The sequence below is a fragment of the Solanum dulcamara genome, chromosome 12 (assembly GCF_947179165.1).
Source record: "Solanum dulcamara chromosome 12, daSolDulc1.2, whole genome shotgun sequence".
Classification (NCBI taxonomy): Eukaryota; Viridiplantae; Streptophyta; class Magnoliopsida; order Solanales; family Solanaceae; genus Solanum; species Solanum dulcamara.
This window is the reverse complement of record NC_077248.1, coordinates 63,577,195-63,587,576: the sequence shown is the minus strand read 5'-3', so window position 1 is coordinate 63,587,576 and position 10,382 is coordinate 63,577,195. Positions and strand designations below refer to the sequence as shown.

At 33.3% G+C, this 10,382-nt stretch overlaps 1 protein-coding gene across 1 annotated transcript; it reads left to right on the top strand.

Annotated features, from left to right (window-relative positions):
* Window positions 1-4,950: 4,950 nt before the first annotated feature.
* LOC129877739 (triose phosphate/phosphate translocator, chloroplastic) lies at window positions 4,951-10,045 on the top strand. The gene is made up of 12 exons (XM_055953266.1): window positions 4,951-5,366; window positions 5,458-5,520; window positions 6,096-6,161; window positions 6,303-6,381; window positions 7,289-7,409; window positions 7,497-7,592; window positions 8,153-8,265; window positions 8,349-8,426; window positions 8,529-8,645; window positions 8,826-8,925; window positions 9,011-9,111; window positions 9,808-10,045. The coding sequence occupies exons 1-12, from the start codon at window positions 5,065-5,067 to the stop codon at window positions 9,823-9,825; spliced, it is 1,254 nt and encodes a 417-aa protein (XP_055809241.1). The 5' UTR covers window positions 4,951-5,064; the 3' UTR covers window positions 9,826-10,045.
* The last annotated feature ends 337 nt before the right edge of the window (window positions 10,046-10,382 follow it).

The window sequence follows — 10,382 nt, the reverse complement described above, 5'->3', positions numbered from 1 at the left end:
ATTACGCCAAAAGTAGTATTTAGCAATCATGTAGTTTTTTTTTTTAATTCTTTTATGTGTTTCTACTATTTGTTGCTTCATTTAGCTTTGCATCTTAATATTTTGTTGTCATATTTTCTTCTTGCAACCCTTCTAACTAACTTCTCCTTTAAAGACGGGGGTCTATCAAAAATATATAGTCTGTCTATCCAATAAAGGTAGGGACAAGATCTATGCACATTTCATCACTACAACAAATAAAGAATTTTGCAACAATAAAATAATTATTGTTATATTATATTTAGCGGCAATAATAAATCTGAGTATTTATAATCAACACTTTATATAAATGTCACTAAAGCCTTTAGCGACTCTGATACAATGACATTAACTCAATTACCTCTAAATATTTTTGCAAAAATTCTATTGCCACTAAATGTCTCTTTTATTATAATGTTTCACCCTTTTCATACCCTATTTATACGATTATATTTAGTATGTTATTGTTCTTATACATATATTATATATATTACTTTTGCAGAAAATCCAACTTCCAATAATAAGTATGTAATATTACGAAGTTTTATGTGGTGATTAACTATCATTTTCCACCCAAGTCCTAATTGCCTCTTAAGTCCATCACTCAATTAATCTCTACCATAAAAACTATATACTTGTCATTTCATGACCATATATTTAAATCTATTCTCTACTCATGGTGTTTTGTTGTTGAGAGTTCAAATATATGTATCCACTTCCACTAGTCCTTTTAAATTTACAGTTGAAAATGAAGCCAACTCATGAATATCATCACAAGAAAATGTTGATAAGGGACTATTGGAAATAGAGGCATTGGACAAGACAGGCTCTTCTTCTATGGCCTCTCAAATCCCTATCTTGGATAAGATAAGACCCCACAAAAAAAAAATTAAGACTAAAGATATATATTATCCATAATATATATTTTATATTTATCTATTTTTCCATTTTCCAACACAAAAAAAAAACCAATCATATAGCCCATACCCTTGTCTAATTCTTCTCTAGCTATCCTTTTATCTTTAACAGACATTTGTCACCATGAATATAATTGTCCTTTCCATGTATCACCATGGATATGATTGCCACGGGTCGTTTGGTTGAAAATAAGTTATATCAAAATTAATTATTCTGAGATTAGTTATTTTGAAATAAGTTATCCATTATATATATAGGATAACTTATCCCAACACTATAGTATAACTGGTGGGATAAATTATTTCAAACTTGTAAACCAAACAAGACACCAATTTTTTTTCTCCGAATTACTTTTTTATCTAGGTCTATTTCTTTTTATCCCTCACACCAAACGACCCCTGACTGTTAGTACTCCTCTGATTTATTTTAGTTATCGTTCCTATAAAAAATGTTTGATTTAAAATAGTTATTATTGTAAAAAATGTAAATATAATTAATTATTAATTTTCATCTTTATCGTTACTCAATAAATATAAAGATATTAACGTAGTAATTTTTTTTAGTAATATTAAACTAAGATAAGCGAATAAAATAAAATAAAATTATTTAATCAAAATAACTTTTTAGTAAATGGAATAACTATACGAAATTCTACTGGACTTGTCTCTAAACCAAGCGATCCTTTAATAATTGATTAAAACACTCATATTGTTGTAATTATGGTTAAATAATTCACCACCATATTTTGTGATGCCTAATTAATTTGTTACATATTAAGCTCAAGTTAATGCCTAATTAAATGCTTAATTATAAATTAACATATGATAGCGCCATAAATGGTATTTGGGATGTATTGGCAATCTTCAAAATATTAGAAATTGATACGAAATTAAAGTACATAAATGGAAATGGAAAACTTATTAAAAAAACTTTAAGAAAATGGAAAATACTAATCTTCAACGACTAGTTACCTAACTTTTGGCAGCTTAAGCTTTGAAACTTTTTGAAGAATTAATTTATAAAAACAATTTAGGACAAAATTCTTATGCTTAGTTAGTTGATAAATTTGATTAAAAAGCATGTGTTAATTTTTGGATATTAAAGTTTCAATCTAAATATTCGCGAAAGCTTTTGCAAGTAAGGACTCAATAATTTCAAATAAAAATTGAATAAATAAATTAGTAATAAAAATAAATATTTTGACCGCAAAAGACAGGAAAATACTTAAATAATTATTTCTGAATTGGAGGCAAATATCTTTCATTCCTTTTGAATATAAATAAACTCTTTGGGTCAAAAATGCCCTTAAACTATTTAAAATGAATAAAAATATCCTTCATTTATAGTTTGGTCCAAAAATGTCCTTGTCGCCAATATTTTGATCCAGAAATGTCCCTACTGTTATTTAATGAGTCAAAAATGTCATTTTACAAATAAATATATTATTTATTTTCTTTTTAAACACTTTTTTTTCCTAATAATATTTCTTTTATTAGCAAATGTTTATTCAACTTCAATTAGAAAAAAAATTTAAAAATTAAAAATATTTTTTATTTTATTATAATTATTTTTATCGTTATTTGAATTAATAATGAATTTATTATGATATTATATATATGACATATATTATCCGTTTAAGCATTGAGTACATGAAATTATTCTTTTTTAATTGATAAAATGAGATTACAAAAAATAAAATAATTTCCTATATTTTTATTAATTAAAGTGATTTAATAAGAAAGAAAAAAATAGAATTTCTTAAAAGTAATATTTTTATAAGGAACAAGATTTTTTTTCAAAAAAAAAATTATTCGGTAAAGGGTATTTTTGGCCCATTTTATAATAATAGGGGCATTTTTGACCCATTAAATAATAATAAGGATATTTCTGGACCAAAGTATTGACGATAAAGACATTTTTTGACCAAACTATAAACGGAGGGCATTTTTGTTCATTTCAAATAGCTTAAGGGCATTTTTGACCATTTTTCCATCTCAAAATAATGTCATTGCTTTATCTAAGTCGGTAGTATCTATTGAAAATAATTTTTTATCTTCATAAAATAAGAGTAAACTTTATGTATATATCATTGTCGTTAAATTTCATTTGTGAAATTATATTGTCTATATTATTGTTGTTAAATAGAGTCACTTTTCTATATAACAACAACAACCTAGTGAAATCCCACAACGTGGGATCTGGGAGGGTAAAGTGTACGCAGACCTTAACCAAGGTAGGACGGCTGTTTTCGATAGATCCTCGGCTCAAAAGAAGCATAAAAAAAGTCAGATAAGGCTAAAAAGTTCAAAGCAATATGAAAAAGCAAATAACAAATAACGAAAGCGACACAGATAAAATAGAGTAATTAAAGTACAGAAAGTAATAGAGAGATAATAACAGAAGTCAGAACACAAAAAATTATAGTGCGCTAATGACCCTACTAATAAGGAAGAATAACGAGACTATGTACTAGCCTTCTATCCTAATATGGATCCTCCACACCCTCCTATCTAAGGTCATGTCCTCGTTAAGCTGTAACTACGTCATGTCTTGTCTAATCACTTCTCTCCAAAATTTCTTCGGCCTACCCCTACTTCTTCTAAAACCATCCATTGCCAACCTCTCACACTTCCGCACTGGGGCATTTGTGTCTCTCCTCTTCACATGCCCAAACCATCTCAGTCGCATTTCCCGCATCTTGTCTTCCACTGAGGCCACTCTTACCTTATCCCGAATAGCCTCATTTATGATCCCGTCACTTCTGATATGCCCACACATCCATCTCAACATTCTCATCTCGGCTATTTTCATCTTTTGAACGTGAGAGACCTTAACTGGCCAACACTCCGCTCCATATAACATAGCCGGTCTAACCACCACTTTGTAGAACTTGCCCTTAAGATTTAGTGGTACCTTCTTGTCACATAGCACATCGGAAGCGAGTTTCCATTTCATCCACCCTATCCCAATACGATGTGTGACATCCTCGTTAATCTCCCCGCGGCCTTGCATGTTAGACCCAAGGTACTTGAAACTACTTTTCTTTTGGATGGCCTGGTCACCAAGCCTAACTTCCGCGCCAACCTCCTGAGGTGTCTCACTGAACTTGCACTCTAAGTCCTCTGTCTTGGTCCTACTCAGCTTAAACCCTTTAGACTCCAAGGTACGTCTCTAATCCTCCAACCTAGCGTTAACTCCTCTACGAGTCTCATCGATCAGGACTATGTCGTCCGGAAAAAGCATATAGCATGGCACCTCACCTTAAATTTGTCGCGTCAATCCATCCATCACCAAGGCAAATAAAAATGGACTAAGGGTTGATCCTTGATGCAACTCCATCACAACTGGAAGTGCTCTGAGTCCCCTCTTACTGTCCTTACCCTGGTTTTGGCTCCCTCGTACATGTCCTTGATCACTCTAATGTACGCCACAGTTACATCTTTAGCCTCCAAACATTTTCATAGTATCTCTCGTGATTTTTTATCGTAAGCCTTTTCTAGATCGATGAATACCATATGCAAGTTCCTCTTCCTCTCCCTATACTGGCTTCTGTAGTTGAGCGTCCCGGCATAAATCCGAACTGGTTCTCTAAAATAGACACGCCTCTCCTAACCCTTATCTCCACCACTTTTTCCCACACTTTCATAGTATGGGTTAGAAATTTGATACCTCTATAGTTAGAAATAATTTTTTCAATGTTGGACTTTTCAGCGTGACTCCAAATTTAATCAGGCTTCAATGTAACTATCTAAAACTGAGTAAGAACACACAAAAAAAGAAGAAAGAGATATCTTAATTTTAAAAATTCTCTTATAGCGATACAAATGTCTAAGTTTATTTTAGATTTCATGTTTCAATTTTTTTTAATGTTAAGTAATATGATGTCACATAAATTGAAACAGAGTTTTCGAGGCAACAATAATATTCCCTTGTTTTAAAAAAAAATAATTTAAGTCATTGGAAAATACTACGATATTTTAGGAAGAAGACAAATAAATCAAATTAATACGAGCCGCTCATTCGTCACCTGACCCTCCATTTTTAACAGCTCCTTTTCTCTTACAAACTTCTGTTCCTCTCAGTACTTCCATTGTTCACAAGTCACTATTTTCCCTTCTCCCACTGCCAATGGAGTCTCGCGTGTTGACTGGTGGCGCCACCGCCATACGCGGTGGTCTCCCACTTCTCCGAAAGCCAGCGGCGGTGATGAAGTTCACTGTCGCTGCTTCCTGTAGCAGCAGTGGCGGTGGGAGTTTCCCTGCTGCTTCTGCTACAGTAAAACCAGTCGGACCACTAATTGCCGGCCCCAATTTGGTTTGGGGAAGGCAATTGCGTCCGGCTATACTTCTCGAAGCTTCTCCAAAGAGGGAATCTATTAAGCCGTGCTGCGCCGCAGCTTCTTCTCCCGCCGAAAGCAGTGATTCCTCCGGGTGAGATCCATTTTCTATTTCTTACTCATTGACCCGACCCGATACACCGTTTAATTTGAATTTTGACCCGCTTTGTTTTCCTTTGCCCCAGGAATGCTAAAGTCGGGTTTTTCAACAAAGCGACTCTGACTACCGGGTTTTTCTTTTTCACGTGGTATGTCTTCACTTGCTTTCGGATCGTTTGATAGCTGATTAGAATTACGTGGATATTATAAAAATTAATTATGAAATACTATACGCATTACTTGAAGCGCGAATTAGTTATATAAGATTTAATTATGTTATTCTATTTTTTATTTGGTATAAAGTTATACTTTTTCCGTTGATCAATATTTTAAGATTATTTTTTTATTATATTAATATGAGAAAGATTATAACTTATAGTAATTCTTGTATAATTTTTTAATATTTAAATGTTAAATATGAATTAATTTAATTGAGTTTAACTCTAAAGATTAATCAAATTGATTCTTCTAAGCAAAACGTGACAAGTAAAAGTTAACTTATATATATATTGGTTATATTCGTTTCTAAATTGCAAAACAGACACCATATTAAATGTGTTGAATTTTATACATAACAAAAGAATGCTTATTTATGCAAGATTTAATATATGCATAAATTAATTCTTATTCAGTTGCTAAATGACTCCTTATTATTTTAATTTTGTTACTAACTGTCAAATGGTTTCGATGATCAAATGACTAATTTGACCTTGATCTTTTGTAGGTATTTTCTGAATGTGATATTCAATATCCTCAACAAGAAGATCTACAATTACTTCCCTTATCCTTAGTACGTATTCCAATGTGATTTTTTTATTTTTTTATTTTTTATGGCGTAATCAATATTTGATTGTAATATAAGGAACCTTTTTATTATTTTATCCTTTTTTTTAATTATAATTATTGTGATATTTTTTTATTATATATGCAGTTTTGTTTCTGTTATACATTTGGCTGTTGGAGTGGTATATTGTTTGGTGAGCTGGGCTGTAGGCCTCCCCAAAAGAGCTGTAAGTTTTTTTTTCTACTGATGTGATATTTTATTGAAATATGTTAATTTATGTAAATTAAGACTAATTTTCACTCTATCGAATATCTTCCGAGTTTTTGTGATTGAGGTTAACTTATATACGCTTAGCGGCAGAGCTAGAATTTTCACTTAGAGGTGTCAAAATATAAAGAAGTAAATTCACAAAGAAGTCAAGAGGTGTCTATATGTAATATATATAAATAATATTTGTATCTAACTATACAGTATAATTTTTTGATGAAGAACACCCTTCAGGTACGCATGGCTCCGCCATTGTATGTGCTGACAACATAAAAAGAATTTTTAGGGTCATCCTAATAATAAATATGGGATAAGTAACCTGAAAAACAAGATAGGTTACCTGCTAAAAATTAAAATACATTTATAGTTGTAAAAATCCAATTCGTTGTGATATAGTCAGTGTTAATGGATTAAGTTAGCAAGGTTGATTATTGTTAGAGTGGGTAAAAGTCCCATATTGGTTGAGGAATAGGCTGGTGGTCTGCTTATATGGACTTTGACAATCCTCCCTCATGAGTTAGTTTTGTTGAGTTAGGTCCAAGTGTCATATCTTTACATGATATCAGAGCCAAGTCCATGGTCCTGGGGCGTTAAAGGCTAGCTTTTGGATTTGAGTTGGGTACAAAAATTTAATTTGTTCCTTAAGGAGTAAAATTCTTATTGTGGAACACACATTTTGATTCTTGGTTCATCAAATATCACTTGTAAATCATCACATTAATAAAACTAAAGAACAAGGCTAAGGTATCGATTGTGTAACATTGTTTTAGCATTAAAAAATAACACTTTTCCTCTACTAATCGTTGTAGATTTTCACAAGACTGCAACTTTCTGATTTGCTATGAGTTTTCGACTTCTCTTTGTAGCCCATTGATTCAACACAGCTGAAGCTGCTCACACCTGTTGCCTTCTGTCACGCGCTTGGCCATGTCACCAGCAATGTCTCGTTTGCTGCAGTTGCTGTCTCATTCACTCACACAATCAAAGGTCGCATTCCACCTATCGCTGCAGTAAAGTTTTTTATTATATAATCCGTATTCAAAGTCTTAAGTGTGTGTTTCTATTTTCATACAGCTCTGGAGCCTTTCTTCAATGCTGCTGCATCTCAGTTCATCCTTGGACAACAGATACCTTTAGCACTATGGCTGTCACTTGCTCCAGTTGTCCTTGGTTAGCTCTTTTTTTCTCTGTCTGGTTCCACTCCGGTTGTAGTAATAAATACATTCTTATTATTTTGAAATGAGGAAATTGACTGAAAATATATCGGTTTCAGGCTGATCAATAAAAGCTGTAGATTCTTACATTTACTTTTATATTTACTTGAGAAAGTTGAAAGTTTTGTGTGGTTGCCCGTTAGGCGGGGAGAGGCAGAGGGCTAGCCTCATATCCTCTTGTCTTCATTTAGTAATCGTGTCGTTTCTTTTTCTTCGATGTTTTTTTCTATCCGTTGCTCCATTTTGTTCTGTAGCTTCATATTTTGTTGTCATTTCTTTTTCTTACTGCAACCCTTTTCCCGAATAACTTCTCTTTTCTAGCTGAGGGTCTATCAGAAACAACCTCTCTATCCCACGAAGGTAGGGGTAAGGTCTGCGTACATCTTACGCCCCTCAGACCCCACTTATTGGATTACACTAGGTATGTTGTTGTTTGTTGTAAAGGGGAAAGTTTTAAATACTTATATGCAAGAGGTAATTACCATGTTGTGATTTATCTTTCAACTGGATGTGTAGGTGTGTCGATGGCTTCATTGACTGAGCTATCTTTCAATTGGTTGGGCTTCACTAGTGCTATGATTTCTAACATCTCCTTCACATACAGGAGTATATACTCGAAGAAAGCTATGGTATACTCTATGTAAAACTAATCTGAGTATTAAAACATTCAATCTATCTAAGGCGATTTTGCTGATGAATGCTTCTTTTGCAGACTGATATGGATAGTACCAACGTGTATGCCTACATATCCATCATTGCCCTTATCTTTTGCCTCCCGCCTGCCATTTTGGTGAGTCGGATAACATCAGCATGTCATTTTCTCATTTTCACTCTTTTTCTCGTAAGTCTACTTCTTCCTTGTTATATACTTTTCATTCTGACGATGTTGCAGATTGAGGGACCTCAATTGCTCCAACATGGTTTCAGCGATGCCATTGCTAAAGTTGGTCTAACAAAATTAGTAACGGATCTCTTTTGGGTGGGAATGTTTTATCACCTCTACAATCAGGTATTCCGAGTCAGATAATTTCCTTAGAAGTTTATTATGCTGCTAGATTGACGATAACCTGTGAAAAAACTTCAATTCTCATGAACATATTAATATGTGACTACATGCACTATTGGCCTGTTTACAAGATGTCCCGCATTACTAATCTTCTCATTTATGTACTTTTCTTTACACGTCCAGGTAGCCACAAACACCCTTGAGAGGGTGGCACCTCTTACACACGCAGTTGGAAATGTGTTGAAACGTGTGTTTGTGATTGGATTCTCAATTGTTATCTTCGGTAAATATCCATCTTTGCTAAGTTATATCAGCAGAATGCCATGTTATTATGACGAGAAAACTTAAAACATATACGTATGTTGCAGGTAATAAAATTTCAACACAAACCGGTATTGGAACCTGCATTGCAATTGTTGGAGTTGCAATCTACTCTTTCATTAAGGCCCAGATAGAAGAAGAGAAAAGGGTGAGTCCAAAACGAAATTTTGATTTCTCAACAAGAGAATTATTGTTCCAAATTTATCAAAATGAATATACCTTAAAAGAATGCATGTGTTGTTGGTTGAACACTGAGGGTCATTTGATAGCTCGTTTGCTAGCTGGTTAGAGTTATGCATGTATTAGTAATGCAGTTATTAGTTATCCGGGTTTCTAAATTGCAAACTAAACATCATATCAGTTTTATACATGAAAACTTACCTCCTAACTAGTTATCAAACGTGGTACTACTTATGCAGAATTTAATACGGATATAACTCACCTCTAAACCAACTATCAAATGACCCCTTATGACTAGTTTGTTGCTCAGTTGCATGAACCTGGAATTTGGTGCACAACTTTACTAATAACCAGAGTTTGTTCTAACGATGGTTACGCAGAACAGAAGTATTTTTGGTAGAGATGGTTAATAGGTTTGTATCAGGTAAATGAGGAGGTCAAAATTGCGCTAGTAGCCTATAGATTTGGTTTATGTTGCCAAGCTTATTTACCATTATGTGAGTCATCGTGCATGTATCCGTCTCATGTATCCTTAACACTCGTGTGAAAACCTATTAGAACTGTGGACTTCACCCGTCTACTACTTATCCTTTACTATCAGCTACTAAAACTGAAATAATTTGTTTCACGCCGTTGTTCATCTTATGATCTTGATCTTTTGCAGCAAAAGAAAGCCGCCTGAAAAATGAAGGAACGCGTAACAGGAAGAAGGTTGTGATGGACTCTCTGTTGATTTTTCACTATTTTTTCCTGTCCAAATAAAGATGAAAAAAGGGAAACCTCTGCTTTTCTTGGAGTTGTGTAGTTTAGTTTGGAGTCAATTGTTTTGATTCAAAGGTCCATTGCCTGCTAATTCTGTATACTTGTGATTATTGTAATAATAATAATGTACCACTTCTATATTTCATTGCCAAGACATCATGAACTCCTTAGAGACTGAAAATTTTCATATCATGTTAATACTCCATTTTCTCTTGAACAGCCTACACAATAAATTTTCATGTGTATAGCGGTTGAAAAAACTTATCTGCACCTTATGTTTATACCGACTGAATAAGTACAACATAATCATGGTTATATTGATTCACATTCTCGTCTCAAACATATCATTAACCATAGTAAACTTATATAGTTTGGTGTAAACATCGGGTGAGTGAGTTTTTTCCATGCCAGTCTCCCTCTATTTTTACCAAGTTTTGCGTTGTTCCATCGTTGAATTTTGTTTTTAGAGTTACTTCA

Bases quoted from the DNA above. Each gene is read 5' to 3' on its own strand.
- LOC129877739 (XM_055953266.1), top strand. From the start codon at position 5,065: ATGGAGTCTCGCGTGTTGACTGGTGGCGCCACCGCCATACGCGGTGGT. The intron at 6,382-7,288 runs GTAAGTTTTTTT...TTCTCTTTGTAG, and splicing joins TAGGCCTCCCCAAAAGAGCT to CCCATTGATTCAACACAGCT. The intron at 7,410-7,496 runs GTCGCATTCCAC...ATTTTCATACAG, and splicing joins ATTCACTCACACAATCAAAG to CTCTGGAGCCTTTCTTCAAT.